This window comes from Lutra lutra, chromosome 6 (assembly GCF_902655055.1).
Source record: "Lutra lutra chromosome 6, mLutLut1.2, whole genome shotgun sequence".
Classification (NCBI taxonomy): Eukaryota; Metazoa; Chordata; class Mammalia; order Carnivora; family Mustelidae; genus Lutra; species Lutra lutra.
The window spans coordinates 63,518,731-63,543,148 of NC_062283.1; the positions used below are offsets into that span (position 1 = coordinate 63,518,731).

The window sequence follows — 24,418 nt, forward strand, 5'->3', positions numbered from 1 at the left end:
TAGGTTGATTACTGTATGATTTATGTTCGGGTCATTTCGACTCTGTGCGCTTCCTGCCCTTGCCAGCTTCAGCATCTCTTCCCAACACTGCTGTAGACCAGAGGAAACTGAGGCCATCTTAAGGCCTTAAAGGGGCTGAGATTAGCATTCCATAGGATCCCTGAGTCCGCAGCATTCTCTGAGATGCTGGTGGTATTGGGCCCTAGAGAACAGGGTTGGGGGTGGTGTGGAGGAACGGAGGGGGGATATCAATCCAGAGGTGTGGAAGGGAATTAAGGGGTAACTCGCGGCTCTGTGGCTATAGTATGTAAAAAATCTGTTTGCATAAGGGTAGGCTGGGTGCAGTGGGTAAAATGCAAACAGTCATGTGAAAGCGGTGACCGCTGTTTTTCTTTAAACAATTTCCTTGACCTATATTCTAATAACTATTGGGAGAGCTTCACTTAATGCAGATGCAATCCTAATGAAGCCTCCTGCTCCCCACCCACCAGCCCACAGAGGGGTCTTAAAAGGCCACACGATTGTTTTCGAAATGCTTGAGAAGGCAGAGATGTGGATCTTTGCAAATTCCGTGATCAGGGACGGGCTGCGGCAGCCAGAAACAAGGCTGTCTGTCCTTCTGGACTCCTCCCTTACTTCTTGAATGAATTAGCCCACCTTCTTTATTCCCCACCGCCTCACCCCATCCCAGCAATGGGTCATCCTCTCTTTCTTGCCTTGTTCCTCCAAACGTAAATTGTTTTTGCCACAACCACATAGGACACTTATTACAGATGCAGATTCCTGGGGTCCCACACAGAATCACTGGGCTAGGACTTCCTGCAGGTCTAAATAAATGTGCAGGGACTGAAGCCAGCTCCTGGCCAGGGAACCCCAGTGATCCCTAGGGTTGGCTGGTGGTTCTGGCATCCCCGCTCCTGGGAGCCCCTGACCTTGTGTCTCAGGCCAGACTGAAAGGTAGGAAGCTGTGAACCCCTGGAGCTGAGCGCCTAGTCCCAGCCTGGGCCAGGCTGGCCCCAGCCTCCTGAGAGCTGGCCTGGGCCTTGCAGGGGTATGAAGGAGACTGCTGTTTCCTCCTGTCCCCAGGAGGTTCACTGCGGTTAGCTGGTAGGTCAGTGCACACATACACACCCATTACCCAAGCTCCTTTCATCCCTGTGGTTCAACTCCAGAAGGCCAGGCTCTCCCTTGACCACAGCAGACCAGCTCCGGGGTACCCCTTCTCTCCAGCAGACACATGAGCAGTGGTAACAATAATATCATCATTACTATTATTATCAGTTATTTACTGACCCAGGCACCATGCTAAAAACTACATATGTTAGGGGCGCCTGGGTGGCTCGGCTAAGCGTCTGCCTTCAACTTGGGTCATGATCCCAGGGTTCTGGGATTGAGCCCTGCATTGGGCTTCCTGCTTGGCGGGAAGCCTGTTTCCCCTCTCCCACTCCCCCTGCTTCTGTTCCCTCTCTCGCTGTGTCTCTCTCTGTCAAATAAATAAATACAATCTTTAAAAAAAAAAAAACACTCCATATGTTAACAGAGTCGGAAGGCTTGGGTAGGTGAAAAGACTCAGTCATTTCAGCTCAGGGCAGCGCAAATGCTGCCGTGCATCCAGTTGCCTAGGGCCTTGTTACGATCAGATTCTGACGCAGTCAGTTCGGAATGGGGAGAGACTTCATTTCCAGCGAGTCCCCAGGTGAAGTCCTTTGGTGAGTCTATACTCTGAGCAGTGCATCCTAACTAAGAAGCAGAGGGCCAGGTCAGAGGAGCTGGCCTCCTCCAGGCCCCGCCCCCAAAGCCACGGAGCTCTGTCCCCACTGACTCCATCCCCCACCCCACCTCCCACCCCCTTCAGGACTCTACCTGTGGCTTCCTGCTCAGGCCCAGCCCAACCTGCTGCGTCCCCTCTGCCCTTGGACAAAGGCCTCTCTCTGGTGCCTGGGTCAGGCCTGCTGGGGCTTGCTGGGACAGACTGGCCTTTTCAGGTTTCTGTCATGTGGACCTGTTAATTAGCAAGGAAGGGCCTCATTAATGTCATTTGTGTGTTACCTTTGTGGGGCCCACCTGCTGCTTCCCTGAAAGGCTGGGGCTCCTTAGTGACCAAGGACTGGATGCTTCATCTCTGTGGGGTGGAGGTGGGGTGTTGGTTTGGGGGTTCTGGCTTATTCTGTCAAGGCAACAAACTCCCTCAGCTACAGCCGCACCCCTCCGAAGCCCCTAGGATTAGACCCTGGGGCCAGTGCACTTGGGGCTATTTGGGGGCTTCCGGCAATTTGGGGCCACACACCATCACCCCAGCCCTCCTCGTGTCCTTGCCAGCTCCTTTCCCTCTGATTGTGGGAGGCTTCCTGCAGCATAGGAGTAATGGTCCCCATTGGATAGGTGGGGAAACGAAGCCCAAGAAAGTGCCCCCAAATCCTCAGGCAACACACTGAGGAGCCACCATGTGACCCCAGAGCTGATTCCTAGGTCCATTTGTTTCCTCTAGGTGGCACCCCATTCTGAGTGTCTGGAAAAACAGGAGACCGAGGGAAGAGGCGCCAGACCTCTTCATTATTTCCCCGCTGTTCTGGCTGTGGTCAGAGGGTCCTAGAGTCAGGTTGCCTGGGCTTGAATCCTGGCCCCTTTCATTCACCAGCTGTGGGCCCTCGGGCAGGGACCTAACCTCTCTGAGCCTCAGTTTCTTCATCTGCAAAATGGGCATAATGAGAGGGCCTCTCCCAAGGTTTGTGAATGAGAATGCACAGAGCACTTCAAATCGCACCAAGCTCGTAATACTTGCTTAATAGATGTTAGACGTTTGCATTTTTATTATTAATTTTCTCTCTAGTTCAGACCTGTCTAGGATTTGGGGAAAGAGCTAAAGGACGGTCCCAAGCCTCAGCCTCTGAGGAGATCTGTGGCTGCTTTGTGGCTGGGCAAGGAGTTTCGACCCGGAACTCTGGGAGAAAAGAAATGTCAAAGACCCAGTGAGACGCTGCTCCTTTTGGCAAGAAGGGGAGGAAGGGAGGGCTGGGAGGGAGGCAGCAGCTGGGCGCAGCCCTCAGCTTCCCCAAAGCAAGCCACCCCACCCACCCCACTACACTTACACACACATACACACACACACACACACACATACACCAAGAGAACCAGTTTGGGGAGAGGCAGCAAGCCGTGTGCCATATGTAAGGCACTCATCATTTGTGCCCAAGCCCAGCATTACAAGTCAGGCACACTGTTTGGGTCCTGGCACAGGGGCTGCTCTGTGACCTTGAGCCTGCCCCGCCCACGCGGCGCCTCTGTCTTCCCATCTGCCAAGAGCAGCCCCAAATGTCCGCATTCAGAGTTCTCCCCGACATGAGAGCAAAGGGCCACCCGCCTCCCCATGGCTCACACCCAAGGGCATAGCTATTTACCCTTAATTTGCTGTGTTTCGAGCTCAGAGCCAAACCCTTGCCCGAGCAAGCTAAGGGGGGACAGAGGGAGCGGCAATGATGAGGGCGGTAGCGATGATGATGGTTACTGAGCAGAAATTATCTGCTAGGCACTGTGCTCAGCTGTTGTACACTGTGTCTCTCACTCAGCCTCACCCAGCCCGCCCCCCAAGTCGGGATCATCACCCAGAGTTACAAAGATGAGGGCTAGCCTCCCAGAGACCTAGAAACATGCCCAAGGCCCCACAGTGAGTAAGTGATGGAGCCGGGACTGGAACCAGGCTCTGCTGATTCCTAAACCCACAGCCCGGGCCCCTGCACCACCTGCCCCCGACCCAGCTGAGGAGATGGGGCCTGAGGTCCGAGGGGATGTCTTCCTACTGAAACATGTGGGACCACCAAGAGTTATTTTTGAACCGGGTTTCTGGATATGAGATAGGATTTACGTGAACTCAGATCCTTGAGGAAGCATGAATGAAAAGCGGCCTTTGTTTCCCGTCCATCTGTGAGAGAGAAATGTAACCAAATGCAAAGGGATCCTGGGCACAGGCCTGTCAGGAAGAGGATTTCATTTGCGGGGGAAGCTGGGATTGTTTTAAAGATCGGGTTTGGTATGGGGAGGCAGCTCTGAATTTCCTCCTCCCTTATCACTGCGCTCGTTTGAGATGAGTTTGCCAGGCAGAGATGCTTTTTTGTGCCTGACGGGGCTGTGGTCCACCTGGGGCTCCGGCTCTGCTCAGACCCTGCCCCTGGTGCCTCCTAAGTCTATCTGGCTGCTGGAATGGCCCCAGGGTTTCCCGAAGATGCCCCCTTTCTCTGGAAGCTTCTAGGTCCCTGGTGGCTCTCTCCACTTCCCTGCCTTCTGAATCCTGCTGGGATATTCCCGGTGTCCCTCTGGGCCATGTTGCAAGCTCGAGATCCCCAAGGACTCTTCCGGTGGGCAAGGTGCCGAGTAAAAAGACAGATGCAGAGGGAGTTTCCAGGTTTCAAGGTGGGCAAGACAGTAGACTGGGATCTTTTCTAATTGAGCAGCCTCACCGTGTCCTCAGAGGGTGAGATGTCCAGCTTCCTCTTTGTCACTCCCTCCACCTCCTCACCTCCCTTCCCCTCCTCAAGATCTGGCCTGGCCCTCTTTTACCTCTTCGGGTGAGGAGGGGGCTGCTTCTCAGGAAGCTCCATTCTAGCACCCCTGAGACTGTGACTGGAGCCCAGTTCATTTACTTCCATGGGAAAAGCCCCAAGTTGGACTCTATTGTCTGTTTAGTTTGGACCTTGGTCTTGAGGGTTAGAAAGCCCCAGCCCTGATCTTGAACCCGTGGAGGACCCAGCTCGTGGTGGTGGCCCCTCTTGCCTCACCTGATGGTGTGCCTCAGTCAGGAACTGAGCCCAGGCATGAGGGGCCCAGGGAAAGTCTGGCAGGTTCTAGCTGCACGTCTTTTTTGTTTTGTTTTTCTTTCTTCAAACGACATACATTTATCATCTGAAGTTCTGTCGGTCAGAAGTCTGACACTGAGCTCACAGGGCTAAAATTAACATGTCCGTGAGACTCTTCCTTCCCAGAGGCTGTAGAGGAGAGTCTGTTTTCTCAGTTTTTCCAGCTTCTAAGGGCCACCCGCATTCCTTGGCTCATGGCCCCTGCCGTCTTGAGAGCCAGCAGTGGCCAGTGGACCGTTTCTCACCTCACACCGCCCCGACTCTGTCACCATACTCCCTGCCCTGACCCCAGCCATGCCTCTTAGTCCTGGGGACCCAAACTGGATTTCACAGAAGCGCCCTGGTGGGGAAAGAGCCACCAGGGCCTCAAGCACAGCCTCTCGCCTCTGATTGCTTTCCCAGAGATGGACTGTATTTTTAAGTGTTCCCTCGTTGAAAATGACCACAAACCAAAACGGCAGTGCCTCCCAGTCAGGGCTGAGTCATGGGATCTATGAGGCAGTTAGAACTGTGGAATCTGTGAGGTGGTTAGAGCCTATGCACCTGTGTGCGAGTCAGATTGGGCTCTGCCCCGGCCTGGGTAAGCTTCCGCTCCCGCCCCTCCCCAGAGCTGCACCAGGGCCGCAGCCAAGACTCTCTGACCCCCAAATAGCTCCCCACCCCGCCCCTAACCCCCCACCCTGTAAACAGCGGGATTAGGATTCTCTACTCTGGACAGGACATGGTTCAGATATCAGCCCTGCAGCGGAAATTCTGGCTTTAGAGGCTTCGGGCAAGTTCTTAGACCTCTCTGTGTCCCCATTTCCTCATCTGTAAAATGGGGATGATGACTGTCCCAATTGCAATGATGCTTGTCCCAATTTAAAATGGAACTGTTTCAAAAATTAAGTGAATACATAGTGTGCAAGATACCTAGAACAGTGCCCGGCCCATTAAAAGTGCTTGGTAAGGGGTGCCTGGGTGGCTCAGTGGGTTAAAGCCTCTGCCTTCGGCTCGGATCATGATCCTAGGGTCCTGGGATGAGCCCTGCATTGGGCTCTCTGCTCAGCGGGGGGGCCTGCTCCCCCCCCCCAACCCTCTGCCTTCCTCTCTGCCTATTTGTGATCTCTATCTGTCAAATAATAAATAAAATCTTAAAAAAAAAAAAGTGCTCGGTAAGTTTTACCAATTACTATATTATTACTGCTGTCCCAGTGATCCCCTTGCCAGGGTGCTCCCTTCCAAAGCGCCTAGGCACACGATAACACCAGCCATTGATGTTAGGACAATTTGGCTGTAGAAAGGAGGCCCCATAGATCCCAGCACTAATGCAGAGATGAGATGATTAGAGAAAAGTTCAGCCTAGGAACCTGCCTCTCTTGCTATCTCTGAGTTAATCCCACCCCACCCCAGTTCTAGTAAGGGCCCAGCAGCCATATCACACAAGTTGGATTTAGGCTTTGGTGTCCGCACACCACTATCTGGCGAATGTCCCAGGAGATCCTGGTGTCAACATGCAAACCCTTAGAAGCCAGAGAGAATCAGGTGGGCCTTAGCAAGAGCCATCGTTGTTGGGATTTTCCTGTTATCTTCCACTTTTGTGATTTCTGATTGGGCCAGATCTGATTGCCCCTGGCTCCCTGGCATCTTGATCTCCAGGCTCAGGTGTGGCGCCTGGTAGGGACTGGGCAACCATGTCTTCTTGGAGTGCACTGGGCAGGGCCCTGCTGGGAACTGGAGTTACTGGGGACTGTGGCACACACAGAGAATCGTCTTTTTGGCCCCTTTTCAGAGGTGGAGAATCTTGAACATTCCAGTCACTCTCTGCCTGGAGGGGCAGCATACAAAGGGCTCTGGGTCCAGCTGCTGTAATGTTCTCAAGAGCCTTTATGTCATATTCAAAACCCTAGATTCTCACATAGAGAGGGGGTGTGGCTGTAGGTGTGGGAATTTGGGGTGAATGTATTCTGATCTCAGGACTTCCCTAACAAGCCCAGTCTCTCTTGAATAAATCTTTTGGCTTTCTTGAAGTTTGCTCCTGGAGTCACGTGCAGCGGGAAAAGTAATCATGATTTGTTCAGTGTTCCAGTTATAGGATTCTGGTTCCTTAGGATTTTGACTTTTCTTCTCTTTCCCCTTTGGTTATAGAGGAACCAAAAGTCCCTCATACCCTGTTAAAGGGGTGAAAGCCATTCCTGCTTATGACCAATATAGTAGAAGGTCCACAGTGACCCCTGCTTCTAGGAGGTGACAGTGTGAACCTGGGACAGACTATGAAATCCTTATCAATGAGCATTAGGGGTCATGAGAAAGATTGGTTGAGGAAGTGTGAATGCCTTCTCACAGCCTCCCCACTATTGCAGAAACAGCCCAAGGGTGCCTGGATGGCTCAGTCAGTTAAACATATGCCTTTAGCTTAGGCCATGACTCCAGGGTCCTGGGATGGAGCCCCACAGCGGGCTCCCTGCTCAGGGAAAGGCCTGCTTCTCCCTCTCCCTCTGTCTCTCCTCTTGCTTGTGCTCTCTATCTCCAATAAATAAATAAAATCTTGAAAGCAAGCAAGCAAGCCCAGAATACAGACCCAGTAACTAGAGGAAGAGAAGGGTCTTTGTATCATCCTCCTACAGGAGAAGTGACCACATTTGCTGAGCTCTTACTATGTGTGGGCCACACTAACTCCTCACAACAGTTCTATAAGGTTGGCACCAACATCACTCCCATTGTACAGATAGGAAAACTGAGGCCCAGAGAGGTTACATGACACTGCCAGTAAGTAGCCAAGCTGGGATTTGTGCTAGGTTACATGGACCCTACTGTCCCACTCTTTCTGCTCTGCCCTCAAGGATACAATGAAGGGGAGCCATGCTCACAAACATTGATGGTTTCAGGGACTAAGGAAATCTTGAGTTAGAAGAGTCCAGAAGGTGGGGGCTGGGCCACTGGGGCCAGCAGGTGACCTCATCTTCTCTGCTTGTTCCAGATTAGAAATTCAAACACTTGAGAAAAAAGCCACCTTGCGTTCCTCCCTCGCTCAGAGATAAGCTTTAACTGGGGCATTGGTCACAATCTCAGGGCCCCTAAAGGAGGGACGACTTGTCGAAGTGTAGACTCAGGAGCTGTACGGGAATCAGGAGGAACATGCTGCTGGGGCACGCTGGGAACGTTGCAGGAGGCCCCAGGAAACAGCCTCCTGGCGTCGCTCCCAACCCCACTGCAGTGGGCCCCCTGAGCACCCACTCCATTGACAGGATCTTATTGTGTAAGACCTGAGGAGCTGAGTCAGATGGGCCAACCACAGGGCCTGGCTCTCCTCCCTCGGAACTGTGGGGTGGATTAACTCAGTCGTCCCACATGCCTTTGATCTCCAGCTCATGGTCTCCTGCACTTGTCTCCCCCAGGTGCTATCTATTATGGAGACAATCGGTTTGACTCTGTGAGTGAGTCAGGAACAGCCACACTGAAAGCTCGGCCAAGAGTCCGGCCCCTCCTGACCTTCCTTCCGCTGGTAAGTACGGTTCTGGACTGGGATCTGGGGGTCGGCTCTGGTTGGGCCACCTCGGCTGCCATCAAGGAGGCAGCCCCTGCTGCCCTAGCCCTAGTGGACATCTCACCTTCTGCTCATTCCCTTCCTTCCTGATGCCAACCCAGGGTGGCTTCTGGGAGGAAGCATGGCTGAGACTCATGGCAGGAAGGTTGAGGTTAAGGGTGTCAGCTCCTCCGAGTTGAAACCCGAGAAGAGGTTATGGGGATCTTGTGTGCAGGGGCAACGCAGTGATGGGTCCCTCTAGCGAAGCAGGATTCTTGTCCCTGTTACACAAACACTGACCACTGCCTGCTCTGTGCCAGGCCTTACACTGGGCACGGATACACAGAGAAGACAGAGCCCACACTGCTGCTCTCAGGGAAGGACAGGAGTGAGTAAACAGACTGTTGGAACATAACTCAGAGCACCGGCAGCCAATCTGGCCACAGAGGTGGTCAGGAAGGCTTCCTGGAAGAGGGTAACAACTGAGCTGTCTCAAAGGACAAATAGCCGTGACCCCTGGGAGAAGTGCATTTGGGACAGGATTGTTCGTGGGTCTGAAACTGCAGGAAACCAAAAACTCCCTTCTGGAGCCATGGTTGGGCTTTTGTTTTTTGGCAAGGGACACAAACTCAACATCACTGCTCTCTGACAGGTTCTGTTGACTGTGAGACGTGTTCCGGGGTTTTCTGGGACAGTGTGGACCAGTGCTATCCGACAGAAATACAATGCAAGCCTCATATGTCATTTAAAATTTTCTAGTAGCCACATTGAAAGTATATAGAAATAGGCAAGATTCATTTTAATAATTTGTTACTTAATTCAATATATTCAAAAGATTATTATTTCAACACTAAATTGATGTTAAAAAAATACTGCTGAGGGGCGCCTGGGTGGCTCAGTGGGTTAAGCCGCTGCCTTCGGCTCAGGTCATGATCTCAGGGTCCTGGGATCGAGCCCCGCATCAGGCTCTCTGCTCAGCAGGGAGCCTGCTTCCTCCTCTCTCTCTGCCTGCCTCTCTGCCTGCTTGTGATCTCTCTCTGTCAAATAAATAAATAAAAATCTTTAAAAAAAAATACTGCTGAGCTGTTTGACATTCAGATGAGAAATTCAGATTAGAAATTCCAGAAAGGGAATTTTTCATGCTAAGTCTTTGACATCTGAAGTACTGTACTTACATATACATCCCTGATGAGTGACATTCACTGTGGCCAGGGGCTCCAGGACTGCTTCGCCAAGTTCTAGAGCCTAGATTCTAGGTTCAGGCTTGTCTGTCTGGTTCCTGGCTGGGACAATATTATGATTGGTGTCCATGAGGATTTGTGCCCTCTGGTCGCTAGCGCTGTTTGGCACAACCACCTCCCTCTCCGTCACTTGATTATTATTATTATTTTTTTTTTTGGTTTGTCCAACCTCACCAAGACCCTGAGATTCTAGATGGGAGACACGGAGTCTTCTATTCTGGCTGCATTCCCCGAGGCCCGGAGGTGGAGGGCTGAGCGCACAGACCTCTGGGAATGCAACTTCACCCTGTTTTCTGCCTATAAAAGCAACTCATGGTGGCTCAGTCGGTTAAGCATCTGACTCTAGATTTTGGCTCAGGTCATGATCTCAGAGTCCTGAGATGGAGCCCCACATCCGACTCTGTGCTGGGTGTGAAGCCTGCTTAAGGTTTTCTGTCTTTCCCCCTCCCTCTGCCCCTCCCCTCCCCCCTTACACACACTCTCTCTCAAAAAATACATGCATACAGGGGCACCTGGGTGGCTCAGTGGGTTAAGCCGCTGCCTTCGGCTCAGGTCATGATCTCAGGGTCCTGGGATCGAGCCCCACATCGGGCTCTCTGCTCAGCGGGGAGCCTGCTTCCTCCTCTCTCTCTCTCTACCTGCCTCTCTGCCTACTTGTGATCTCTGTCTGTCAAATAAATAAATAAAATTAAAAAAAAATACATGCATACATACATACATACAATAAATACAATAAAAAAATAAATAAAAGCAACTTGTGGAAATTATAGGCAAATATAGGAAGTACGATGCCACTAACAAAAAGGTAAGAAGCAAATGAGCCAGACCCTAACTTTATTTCCAGAGATGTATAAAAGTGTTACAGGGGTCATTGCGGCCATAAATGCAGACGAAATAATTTTGAGATCTTCTATTGCTGAAGGTGAATTAGGTTCTCTCCCTTCAGCCACCCCCAGGATACACACTCAGAATTACAGTGGCGTGGGCCCAGGGCTGACCCACCCGCACCTGTTCTGGTCTTTCAGATAGCGCCCTTACCCCTGGAGCGGCTCCAGCCTCTGTAGGGTTAGTTCTTGCCACCCTGCCATGCAGCCGAGTTTGCTCGGATTGGCTGAAATGGAAATGCTCTGCCCCACCCACCCCCTTGGGTCCCTGCCATAATTAGGGCCTGTCCCAGCTTTCCTGCCTTACCCCTTCTGGTTGGGGCCCTTCCCCAGAGCACAGGCAGACTAGGCAGAAGGGGGGGTGGGTGTGGTGGAGACACTGGAATGGGCTTGGCTGGCAGATCATGCCTGGAGATCCAAGACTGCCTTTGGGTGGGCCAGTCCTCCAGGCCAGGCTGCAAGCCAGTCAGGAGATGGGGGCTTCTCCCCAGGCAGTCCACCTTGCGGCTTGCTGGGTCCCATCCAGTGGCATGGCCCTGAAATCGTGGCACACACAGACGGAGCACTCACTCTGTGTTGGGCACCATTCCAGGTGTCTCCAGTGTGTTAACAGAGTCCACAGAGCCGCCCTGTCAGGAAGGTGCTGTTATTAATTCTCAGATGGAGGAATTGGAGCACAGAATGGGAGAGTAACTTGCTTAAGGTCACACAGCTCCTAAGTGGTCGAGCTGGGATTTGGAGCCCCACAGCCAGGTTCCAGGGTCCAAGTTCTATTCAGGTCCTCCTATGCTCCCTTCCATGCACAATCTAGAAGCTTTTCTCTTCTCTTCCAGCACCAGCCTGCAGAGCCACCTACATCTCTCTCGTCTGCCTCTCTGAAGCCCTCTGTCCAACAGCGGAGGCCTGCTGGATACCAGGGTCTCTTGCCTCTTTGGGGTCATAGACCCCTTTGAGACCCCGATGAGGCTATAAGCCACATCTATGCAGTTTTGCTTACAATTTCAGCAGAGGCCCCTCTCAGGCCCCCAGAAGCCCACCTATGATGGGCTTTAGATCAGGAACCCTCGGCCTGACGGTTCATATCCTGGGGACATCCCTGAGTTCCTGATTCAGGTCACAAGATACACAGCCGCCTCAGTATCCTTGTCACCTGGGTTGAGGGGAATCTGACTCCTCTCCCTTGGGCTCTGGGCCAGGTCCTTACTTTCTTCCATCTGGGGCAGGAGGCTGGGAGAATGAGAAGCAGGAGGACAGAAGCTCCCTGTGGGTGTGGGTTCACGCATAGATACACACTCGGGTACAGCCCGCCCCCACAGCCTGCCAAGTTAGGGTGGGTGGCGAGCTGGGCCCGTGCCCAAGCCCTGGCTGACATTGTCCTGGCCGGGCGGGTCTCACCCCTCCCCTGTCCTCCCTTCCCATACCATACTCAGCCACCTCCTAGGCCAGGCTTCCCTGGGGCGGGGCGGTGCTGGGCAGCAGCACCCCAAGAAACCAGGTGACAGGCCCAGTGAGGCCCATGTTCTTCCTCGAGCTTTGCAGGTACCCTCACTGTCAGCCTTTCACCCCAGCCTGCAAAGGGCTGGGCGCAAGGTGGGGAGGGCGACAGGAGGCAGCGCGAGGCAAGGGTAGATGCTTCTGACCACTTCCTGGAGCCTCCTCATTAGAGCTGAGGTAGAAGGACGGAGAACTAAGAGATACTTTCTCAGGCAGCTGGCAGCCAAAGGCCAGGGCTGAAAAGAACCTCTGGATGCCCCCCATGACTGGGATGGGACCCAAGTGGTCCTCGGGGAGCTGGCATCAGTCTGGGCGCTGCCCCTGGGCTGCAGGGCAGCCCTTCTTTTCCCCAGACCCTTGGGTCCCCACCCATTCAGGGGGGTTACACCAGATGGTACTTTTGGGTCTCCCTAGCTGTGACTGTCTGTGTTATATAAATCCTAATGAAGAGGCAGGAAGCCCCTACAAGAAGCCAGGCCCCTCACAACACCCAGATCACTCACTGCTTGAGCTGTTTTTCCACAGCTGCCACGGGTTGCCTTCCAGCCCCCCTACTTCCTGCTCCGAGAGCTCAGAGGAACTGGATCGGAATCACCAAACTTCTGAACTGGGGAGGACCTTGGTGCTCATTAGGATGAGAAAAACCAGGCCTGGGGACGGAAGGGTCTAGGTTACCCAGCTCAGCAGAGGCAGAGATGGGACCAGAGCCCGGGTTTCCTCCCAGGCCAGTCCGGTCCACACCACTGAGGGCCTGGGCTGAGTGGAGGAAGGATCCTTTCTCTCCACTTACTGCTGCTACCCCTGAGGGGAGGCCGGGCCCAAGGCTCAAGCCAGAGCTTGCCCAAGCTTTCCAGAGCTGAGCTGATCGGACAGCCAGTAGTGGGAAGCTTGTCCTTCTCTCTGGGGCTCCCTCTTGCCCTCCCCTGCTCTGAATCAAACCATACCCAGGGTGACGCATGTGAGGAATTAACAGTTAAATGCCAATGTGGCAAATATAGGGAAACTGGCTGGACAGGTCCCTAGGGGTGCCCCAGGCTGTGAGAGCTCCCTGGGTCACCCCACCCTGTGAGTCAGGAAATCCTGGCTCTGCCTGGGGAGGTGGCAGGCTGGGCTGGGGGCAGGAAGCTCCATGAGCTCTGGTTCCCTCCCCCTATTCCTCGGCCCCTGGAAACTCAAGGTCAGCTGGATTTCTGCTTTCCGCTCGACACCCTCTCAGCTCATCTCTGAATTCAAACTCCACGCTCCCTTTGGGGTTGGGGTTTGAACTTCTTAGGATGAACCAAGCAGGGCAGTCATTGTTGGTTTTTGACTGATTTGTGTGGCTGACATTGGCTGGAAGGGCTGCGGGGTGAGGGAGCACTGCGTGTTCCTTTGGGGGTGGGTGTCAGAGGCCCGAAACAAGATGGAGTCCGCAGGGAAGCCCGCAGCCTGCTCTATCACTGGCTCCTTCCCTCACCGTGAGGGCCTCACTCTGAAGCTCTACACCCTCATCCTACCCACAAGCATCACCCCCTTGACCACACTATGGGCTCGGGGATATGTGTACCCCCAGCTTGGGCTGCACTCAGGAGGACTAACTGCGGAAGAAGCTCTAGAAATGGTCTCAGGACCATTGAAGCAGGGGATTCTAGGGGCCTTGGTGCCTGGAGCAAGGTCAAGAAGGGGGTGGTATGGGCTCTAAGGTCATGTCCCTTTGATCCCAAAGACTCTTCACCCTGTAGGGAACCAGAGCAGGGCCCTCATGACACAGAGGCAGGGGCAGCGCCCTGCATTCAAGAGCATCTGAGATAGCAGGTGGGTTCAGAGGAACATGGCCTCATTAGTGGAGATTCTGCTCTGACCCCCGAGAGTGTTTGAACTGTGACAAAGGGTGGAGGAAGAAATCAAAGTCTTTGATAAAATGCTCACTGGCTCCCCACTTTAGAGAAGCTGCTCTGTGAAGAACACAGTTTCCTTTCTTAACCTTCTACCTCCTGCTCCTGGCCAGTACCCCCTCCCCTCACACTGCTCTTCAAACCCAAGTGACACCTAGTTGGGCTTCACCCAGCTGGGGACTTCGGAAGGGTTTCCTTGTGGCTTTCACTCTAGGGTTCCATCCCCTGCTCCCCCAGCCTACAGTGATTTCCCCCAATCATAGCCAATTCTAAATCTGCTTAAGGGTCATTTCCTTTACCCCCTGCAGCTCTGCGCCCCATCCTGAGGTGCCCCAGCCAAGCTCCAGGAGCAATCCAGTGAGGAGGCTTGCATTCCACAATGTGTGGCTAAGACTCAGAGTTGGCCCACACCCAAGGTCAACCATGTGTTGCCCATTGGCCCAACCCCTGGTGACCCACCCTTGGGGTTTGGCTGGACTTTGAGGAATCCCAGGCATGAGGATGTCCCAGGCATGTGTGTCCCAGGCATGAGGAGGCCAGGAGGGTAGGGCTGGAGCCATCATTGGAGTGAGTCCTGTCCCCCTGAGCCCATGGTGGGACTCTGACCCCCTAAAATTCTAAGAGGAACATAACCTCCCCTCAAATAGTGAGTGTTTTCCACCTTTCCTCCTTCTCCTCAACTCTGAAATGTTTGTAGTCAAAGGGCAGGGATTTTCGGTGACCTGGTCCTAACCATAACGAAGCGTCTATCTTTTCAGCTTCAATCAGAGACAACAAGCTAGAGGCTTGCCATGGAGCAGAGTCTCCAAGTTCTTGGAGACTTGGAGACATTGCTAACCATTGCACTGTGTTAGGACCTGAGGCAGGCCCAGGGGCGGGGGTGAATGACCTTTCTTGAGTGCTAACTCTGCAGGATCTCTTTAGGTATGTGGTGGCCTCTGGTGTCCTAACAAGCCTAGGCCAGTGAGATCATCCCCATTTTACAAATGAGAAAACTGAGACTCAGAAGGCAAGAGAGGAGCACACTTGGGCACTGACCATGTATCACATACTGTCTTTGATTCCTTTGAGACGATGGAGTTAAATTAAGACTGCCAGTCTGGTTTGACTCCAAAGTTCGTGTCATATTGTTTGTTTTCTTTTGTTTTTTGTTTTGTTTTGAAGTAGACCCAGCGTGGGGCTTGAACTCGTGACCCAGAGATTGAGAGTCGCAGGCTCTACCAAGTGAGCCAGCCAGGTGCCCCAAGTTCATATTTTTAAAAAATAATAATAATAACTATTGTATTGTTTCGTTTTGTTTTGTTTTTTCAATTATGAAGGACACAGACGTTCATTGTTAAGAACTGAGAACTAGAGACACGTATAAGGAAGAAAATAAATATAAATATTCTTGGAATTGCCTCCACCCCCATCCTTCTCAACAAATAATCGTTGCTGGGTAACTTCCCGATATATCAGGCTGTGACGGTTTGTAAAAAGCTGCTTGACTGAGCCGGGGAGCTGGCTTGCACCCTGTGTGAACAGGGTGAGTGAGGTGTGATCAAAGATCTTAGCCACTAGGCGTTGTTGTACCGGTGTTGGGACAGGGAGGGCCCGAGCCCAGTTTCAGGTGGAGGGCCCCACCCGGCAGGGCAGGGGCTGGACTCTGCTCCAGGGCCCAAGCAGGCCAGGCTCTGAGGCTGCGGAGCAGGGAGGGGCGTGGCCTGTCGATGGGGCGTGGTCGGGTCGGGGGCGTGGCCTCGGGTGGATTGGGTGCTCAGAAGGCTCCTTTGCTTGTTCTGGGTTGGTTTCTCTGCGCACGGGTCGGTGTGGCCCTCTGTGGACGTGGGCTGCCATCCTCAAAGAGCCTCACAATCCTCCGCCCTGAGCCTGAGGCGCATGCGGGCTCCTGTCGGCAGCGCCGCGGGGCCCGGGGCTCTGTCATTTTCTCAGCGCGATGACGGGTGGCAGACGCCCAGCTCCTCCACGGACTGGACTGTCAGAGTCCCTTGACTGAGGCCAGCCGTGACCTCAAGCCCAGCCCCGCCCGCTTGGCCTCACCCTGTGGCTCCTGTGGGAAAGCAGCTTCAGGAACTCCTCCTTTATCCCGCTTGTCTCTTCCCCTCTCTGGAGACAGAGAACGATCTGGAGACCACGGCAGACGTCTGTCTTCACTCCCTGTCATGGAGGCTTGGCCTGGAGCACCCAGGCCACCGCAGAAGGCACAGGGGGTGCAGAGTCACTGGCAGGATACCTTACTGGCGGGGACTCACAGAGCACCGTGGTTGAAGTGACCCTTACTTAGCAAGTGGTTACAGAAGAGGCAGAGAGGCCCGGAGAGACAAGTGAGTTGGCTCCAGCTTGGTTGGTGATGGGGCTGGCTCCAGAACACAGGCAGCCTTCCCACTGCTCCTGTTCCTGTATTCTCTCTTCCCCTCATTTACTTAACAAACTTGCGGCCTTGTCCATTCTGTGCCAAGCGTGACCGAATGAGTAGCCGTCACCTGACCCACAAGGAGGCTGGGCTGGGGTAGCAGAGACTACACTGACCTACGACCGGTTCCGTCTGTGCTCAAGGAAAAACATGAGGGCAGATCCCGAAGTTGCCATTTACTAGCTGTGTGACCTTGAGAAATGTTCCTTGCCTTTCTGTGCCTCAGAGTCCTCTTCTAGAAAATACAAATAACCTGCCTCTCAGGGTTACTTGAGGACTTTCTAGGTTGCTCCATGTCAAGTACTCACGATGGTGCCTATAGCACATAGTAGGCACCTAATAAGTGGGAGCTATGGTAATAATGCACACAGGGTGAGGACACACAGGGTAGAGATGTTAACTCTGGCTGGAGTTGCCAAGGAGGGCTTTGTGGACCAGGGGCATTTATTCTGGGGTTTAAAGGATAAGTAGGAGTTTTCCAGGCAAAGAAGAACATCCCAGGCAGAATCGGAGCAAGAACAAGGCTGTGGAGACCCGAGAGGACACGGGAATGAATCCCAAGCAGCTGCAGTGGTTCTTAGGAGGTGGAGGAGGGAGGTGTGACCGAATCGCCTAGGGCCATTTGTAACCTAGTCACCCATCTACAGAACCTCCAAATAGCCTCTTCGAAGATTGTGTCTCTGGCTTACTGAGGATCCCTGCTGCAAGGACCCCACTTGCTCATGAGTGAGTCAAGTCCCCATGGACACGGGAGTGGGAAAAAGATGAGAACCACTAGCTGGAGCCCAGGGTTTGTGGAGAGGGTGGTGAGAAGATGGCAGGAACTACAGAGGGGACAGCTTATGAAAGTTCTCGAATGCCGTGTGAAAGTGCTTCAGTTTCATCTTCTGGACCAGTGGAAGGTTTCTGAGCAGGGAAGTGACCTGCTTCGAGATGCATTTCAGAAACAACATCCTGGCATCTGGTTTATAGAACAGAGTGAAGGGGCGCCTGGGTGTCTCATTGGGTTAAGCCTTTCCTTCAGCTCAGGTCATGATCTCAGGGTCCTGGGGGAGCCTGCTTCCCCCACCTCCCTCTCTCTGTCTGCCTCTCTGCCTGCTTGTGATCTGTGTCTGTCAAATAAATAAATAAATAATAAAGAACAGAGTGAGGCAGAGGCCAGGGAAGTATCTGGAGACAGTGATGGTAGTCTTGTCTGTCTGTCCAGGTAAGACAGACGGGTGTCTCTTACAGAAGGGGTGAGCTCGGGGGATGGAGAGAAGAGAGGGACGTAGGAAGTGCCTGGCAGAATCGGGTGACAAGCTGGGTGTGCAGATGATGACCAGGTACCTGGAAAGACAGGGATCTATAACTAGTTGTGAGTCCTTGGGCAAGTCCCTTAACCTCTCTGTGCCTCAGTGTCCTTCCTTTTCTGCAAAAGGCAGGTAGCAATAACAGCACCAATCTCATCAGGTTGTTGTGGAAAGTAAATGAGTTAAGAGATAGAAAACACAGAAAGAATACCTGATACGGAGTAAGTGCTAGGAAATCAGCAACTGCCATTGTCACTGCGGAGACTGGGAGTACTGGAGACGGTGGGAGAAAGATGGTGTGAGGTGCTGACCGCCAGCGGGTGGAGAAGCTCAGAGGCTCTCTTAGCCCCTTCTCTTTCCATGGTCCTCTCTTTTATTTTAATATTTTTTTTTAATTGTTAGATACATATACCATGAGAGTAACCATTGCAATCATTTTAAGATGTGTAATTCAGTGGCATTAAGTAACTTTTTCTTTCAATCAATCCCTGTGTGCAGAGAAGTTACAGGAATAGCCCAAAGAACTCTCTAGAGCCTTCGCCCACATTCAGCACGTTTGCTTTATTTGCTCCCTCCGCCCTTGATATATACACACTGTTTCTTCCTGAACCATTGAGCCCTTGTGTTCCTCTACTCCTAAATACTTCATTGTGTGTAACCTAAGAACAGAGACATTTTCTGCACAATTACCAAAGTCAGGAATTTAATATTGATATGATACTTTTTATCTAACGGACATTTATGTTGTTGCCAATTGCCTCACCAATGTTCTTCATGGCACACATCCCAGGGTCCAATTCAGGATCACACATTGCAGTTAGGGCTCATGTGTAGGCTTTACCTCCATTCTTTGAGGCTCAAGGAGGCAGGTCAGGGAATTCAGCATTCATGGAGATGGATGCTGTCTACACCAGTGCATTTGCCCACTAAAACACAGCCCCATCCCAGCCAGCTCCCTGGGTCTCCCTGACGAGTGAAGGGAACTCACTGTCCCGGTCTGCTTTTCTAGGACTAAGGTGAAAATGAGTTTGCATTTGCCTTGGCTGGACACGCAACCATGGAAGGGACAGCTGAGTGAGCACACTGGGACTGTGTGGGCGTGAGCGGGAAAGGGCAGAGCCATCAGGGTCTTGGGGATGCAAGGTCAGTTCACTTCCATACTGGGAGCTCCTGAACGGATGAGGCTAGACTTTGGGACATGCCCCGAGGCGAACAGTGGAGAGCCCCAGCATCTCAAGCAGTACAGCGAGGTGGTGGGCGTGTCCTGGGACCCCCTCCACCCATGTCTCTGGGGAGAACCTGAGAAGCCTGACCTTGGTCTGCACTGTTGCTCCAAGACCGCTCATGAGACAGACTTCCATCCTGTGGTCTTCGGAGTCTACTGTGCTTCCAGAGTTCTTGAAGATCAAAGGGTGGGATGGGCAATGGGACCTCTGGTGCATAAAATCTGTCCATCTTCCTCTTCCACGCCTCATTGTACTGAGCACCACGGGTGACTCAGAAGAAGTTTCTAGGATTCCAGGCAGCTTAGCTTTGATCGTTCACAATTTTTTCACCTTTGTAGGAGAGAGGATTGGGAGACAGAAGCCTTCAGCTAACACAGATTTCCTGGGTTAGGAATATTATCTCATTTCACCCTCATAATGCAAAGTAGGGAATATTATCTCCATTTCATAAGTGAAGAAAATGGGTGATCGGTAGGAAAGGTGAGTTGGGAGGCCTGGGTTTTCACCCTGGCTCTGTTAAGGGATTTGAGATGATGTAGGTAAAACTGTTAGTGCCGGTACACGATAGGTACAGAAGTGATGGTTTAATGTCACTGCCTCATTCAAGGTCACGCCCCTGGCAAAACTCAGAGCACGAATGGAATCCAAGACCTTCTATGCTGAGTCCCCATGCCTTTTTATTTTCCAATTATGTTCAAAAGAGTAAACAGAAGTCTCAGCCCTAGCTTTTGATGGTCTGGCCTCCGCCTCATCAAAATCCACCTCATCAAAAGAGGGAACATGCTTGATGAAGGTTTATTAGACAGTCAGTGGGGTGTGTGTGTGTCTCAGAATGTCCTGGGAGACACTCCTCGGATTGGCTGGCCCCTGTGCCTCCCCCTGGTCCAGATCGCTGGGTTTGAGAGATGTGAAGAACAGGTGTGTGTTGGCTGTGTGAATCAAATAAGGGCAGGAAAAAATTACTAAGAGGCAGGAGAAAGACGATGCCTCATGGCTATTCCAGCATCAGAATTCTTTGAGGATGAAAAGATGAGTAGTTTCTTGCCCCCAAACAGGCAAAGAGTAATTCCAAGATTGCACTTGGTAACCCAGAGTCTCATGGATATTTTCAAAACACCTTTCTTAAACTTCCCATCTTTTATATGAAGCCATGAGGCCATTAAGCCCAGAGTAAGCACTGTCAGCCCATCAGTGAGTAACAACATGGCTTACTGTGTGTCCAGCTTTGGGGGACTTATATAGGACATACTCCCTGGGCTCCAAGGTCGACCACATCTCACTGGAGGAACTAGGGGAATATCGACTGAGCAAACGAAAATCTTCCTTTGAGGGGTTTTGCTACGGGTCGCTCTGAAGAGCATCAGGTCAGGGGTACCTGGGTGGCTCAGTCAGTTAAGTGGCTGCCTTCGGCTCGGGTTATGATCCGAGGGTCCTGGGATTGAGCCCCCACATTGGGTTCCCTGCTCGGTGAGAGCCTGCTTTTCCCTCTCTCTCTGCCTGCCGCTCCCGCTGCTTGTGCTCTCTTTCTGTCAAATGAACAAATAAAATCTTTAAAAAAAAAAAAAAAAGCATCAGGTCAGTGAGGGCTCCTGCTAATAATGTTTACTGGACTCCCCCTTAACGGGCATTCACCACATGCTAGGAGTGAAGTGCTTTTTGTGTATTATGTCATTTAACCTCACAACTGCCCTAGAATAGCTAAATTCTATTTTTATCACCACCTCATAAGCAGGGAAACTGAGACAGAGAGAGCTTCAGTGACCAGCACAGTCCTACAGCTAGTAGGGGGTAGTTCTGGAATTCAAATCCAGGCAATCTGGCTCCAAAGCCAGTGCTCCTAGCCCCTTCACTCTACCATCCACCTTGAGGGGCTCAGCTAATCCTTGAAGGAGGAGAGATTTCAGAGAAGCAAAATACCAAGGAACACGAGCACCACAGACTTGGGTGTGGTAGTACTGGTTGTGTGGCTGTAGACAACTTAACAAACACTTCTGAGCCTCAGTGTCCTCATCTGGTAAATGGGGATATTGTCTTCTTCATAGAGTAGCGTGACAGAGATCATGTGTTTAGAGCATAGAGCAAGGAGTATTATTGTTAGAAATAAAGGGTGGGGAGAGGGGTGCAACCTGACCAACACGCAGCCTCAGGGATGAACATGAACTCCATGTGTGGGTTGGAAGGGTAGTGGAGAGGGGGATGGTCAAGCTAGAATCCAGGATGGGTCCATCATGTTGAGTGAGAAATAAAAGCTGGCTGGGAAAGATGAGGCCAGGGTGTCGAGGACCTTGAGAGCTGCCATAAAATGCTCCACAGCACTTCAAAACACAGATGTGTACTTTGTTGATGTATGGAAATGTGTATTTGGAAAAAAAAATAGAATGCAAAATAGTATGTACAAACTGACAGCTGTGTAAACACATTATGGTTTGTGAGGCTTAAGATCAGAAGGGCATCTGCAGTGCTAGAACTATTCCAGTTTGCCACTTTTAATTCATTTACTTCTCTGTAAATACCTAATGAAAACCAAGAGTGAACAGGAGGCCTGGCTAAAGCATTTGGCTTTTAACTTATGGATTTGCACGGGGGAGCAAGCCACTTTCGTTTTGTTTTAATGGAGATATAATTCATAGACAGTCGACTCTCATTATTTGCAGATTTTGTATTTGCAAATTCACCTCGCTAAAATGTATTTGTAACTCCCCAAAGCAATCCTCCAGACACTTTGGACACATGCAGAGCTAGGAAAAATCTGAGTTACCTGATGTACCCGGTCCCAGCTGAGATCAAACAGGACCCTTTGCCTTCTTGCTTCGGGTCTCATACTATAAGTGTCCTGTGCTCTGTAGTGCCTTGGCTTTTTTGTAATTCTTTGCTTTTTTTTTTTAAAGATTTTATTTATTTATTTGATAGACAGAGATCACAAGTAGGCAGAGAGGCAGGCAAAGAGAGAGGAGGAACCAGGCTCCTTGCTGAGCAGAGAGCCTAACATGGGGCTCAATCCCAGGACCCTGGGATCATGACCTGAGCCGAAGGCAGAGGCTTTAACCCACTGAGCCACCCAGGCACCCCTGTACTTCTTTACTTTTTGTTGGTGATTTCACTGTTTAAAATGGCCCCCAAATATAGTGCTGATGTGCTAACATCCCTAAGTGTAAGAAGGCTGTGATGTGCTTACAGAAAAAATACAAATGTTAGATAAACTTTGTTCAGGCTTGAGTTACAGTGCTGTTGGCCATGAGTTCAATGTCAACGTGTCAAGAATATTTTAAATAAGGTGTCTTTAAACAGAAACACAGGGGCGCCTGGGTGGCTCAGTGGGTTAAGCCGCTGCCTTTGGCTCAGGTCATGATCTCAGGGTCCTGGGATCGAGCCCCGCATCGAGCCCCGCATCGCATCGAGCCCCGCATCGGGCTCTCTGCTCAGCAGGGAGCCTGCTTCCTCCTCTCTCTCTGCCTGCCTCTCTGCCTGCTTGTGATCTCTGTCTGTCAAATAAATAAATAATGCCTCTCTGCCTACTTGTGTTCTCTCTCTCTCTGTCAAATAAATAAGTAAAGTCTTTTAAAAAATAAATAAATAAATAAATAAATAAATAAAATCTTAAAAAAAATAAAATAAAATAAACAGAAACACACATGAAACTAAGTTCTGTATTGACCGGTTGATGAAAATGCTTTGACTGAAGTTTGCAGGAACCTAATCCTGTGTTTCCCTTGGGGCATTGATTCCACATTTTCTAATTTAGTGTTTGAAGCAACTTTACAGCCCAAATAACTACTGCAAATAATGAGACTCACCTGTACATAAAATTCAGCCTTTGAAGGGTTTGTTTATTTATGTGAAGGGGGAGGGGCAGAGGGAGAGGAAGAAAGAGAATCCTAACAGGCTCCATGCCCAGCCTGGAGTCCAACACGGGGCTTCATCTCACAACCCTGAGATCGTGACCTGAGCCAAAATCAAAAGTCGGACACTCAACTGATTGAGCTACCCAGGGGCCCCAAAATTCACCCTTTTAAATTAGCCTTTTTGTATTTTAGTATATTCACAAGGTTATACAAACCCTCATCATCACTGCTGATTTTTGAGCAGTAAAATGACCTCCTAGAGCAGCAACTTAAGATTTCTCTGTCTTTTCCTGTTCCCTGCTCTCTCTGCCCTCTTTCAGAATGCCCAGGAAAACCATGGACTGGCTGTGCCCACCCCCTCTGTCCCAGGAGAATTTGCGGACAAAGAAGTGACAGGTAAGAGGGCCCTGGGCTTGGGGCTTGTCCATCTTCTTTCCTCCCTTGGCCTAAGCATCGGGCCCACCGCCCCGGCTGGTGAGAAAGCTGGAATCTGTAGGCCTTTTGGCTACTGGCTGCAGTGGGGTTGGGGGGTGGGGGTGTAGCTGAAGAGAGCCAAGGCTGGCTAAGGCCCGCTTCCAGTGGAGGAAGGATGGTGAGGGCCAAGGTCAGAGCAGGGACAAGGGCAGCATGAAGTGGGGGAAGAACCCTGGAGTCAGACGGACTTGGCATTCAGTCCCAGCTACAGATTAGCTTTGTTCCCTTGGGCAAATCACTTAACCCCTTGCACCTCCGTATCTGTGAATGAGCCGGGGCCAACCCCATTTCTGTTCTGTAGGAGTAAATGAAGTACGGGATGGGACATTAGGCGCTTCTTGTCGTACGTCTGGTCAAAAAGTGCCCGTGACTTTCCATGTCGCTCGAGTCAAAGGCTCTTGCCAGGACTGCCAGAGTCTGGCCTCACCTAGGCTCACATCCTGCTTTCCCTCCCTGTCTCACACGGCCCCAGCCATCCCGGTATCCTTCTTGCCCTTCAGTACCAGGCACATTTCTACCCCAGGGTCTTTGCACTGCCATTCGCTCTGCCTTGGCTGCTCTTCTCCTACACATAGCTACAACTCTCTTTCTCCCTCACTCCCTCTTTGCTCAGCTGTCACCTTCTCAGGGAGGTCTGCTCTGACCACCTTATTCAAATCATACCCCAGCACCCCTCCTGGTTGTGTTCCGTGTGTTGCTCATCGGCTAATGTGGTACTAGTAAACGGATGTATTATGTTTGTTGTTTGTCTCATTGTCCCATTAAAAGATAAGCTCCAGGGGTGCGTGGGTGGCTCAGTGGGTTAAAGCCTCTGTCTTCAGCTCAGGTCATGATCCCGGGGTCCTGGGATCGAGCCCCGCATCAGGCTCTCTGCTCAGTGGGGAGCCTGCTTCCTCCTCTCTCTCTCTGCCTCCTTGTGATTTCTGTCTGTCAAACAAATAAATAAATCTTTTAAAAAAAAAAAAGATAAGCTCCAGGAGGGCCAGCATTTTGACCATTTTTGTTTCATTTTCACTGCTGTATCATAGCTCCTAACACTTGGATTTTTTTTTCTTGTTTTTTTTTTTTTTTTTTAGATTTTATTTATTTATTTGACAGACAGAGATCACAAGTAGGCAGAGAGGCAGGCAGAGAGATGGGGGGAGGCAGGCTCCCTGCTGAGCAGAGAGCCCAATGCAGGGCTTGATCTCAGGACCCTGGGATTATGACCTGAGCCGAAGGCAGAGGCTTTAACCCACTGAGCCACCCAGGCGCCCCTGCTTTTTTCTTTTTAAAGATATTTTATTTATTTATTTATTTATTTATTTGAGAGAGAGAGAAAGC

The 24,418-nt window shown here is 51.4% G+C and overlaps 1 protein-coding gene across 1 annotated transcript in view; it reads left to right on the forward strand.

Annotated features, from left to right (window-relative positions):
• The window catches only part of C6H6orf132 (chromosome 6 C6orf132 homolog), a 34,408-nt gene that overhangs the window by 2,745 nt on the left and 7,245 nt on the right, over positions 1-24,418 (forward strand). Inside the window, exons 2-3 of the mRNA XM_047734339.1 lie at positions 8,228-8,334; positions 22,942-23,017. Coding sequence (XP_047590295.1) covers positions 8,228-8,334; positions 22,942-23,017 — 183 coding nt within the window. The remainder of the gene's footprint in view (positions 1-8,227; positions 8,335-22,941; positions 23,018-24,418) is intronic.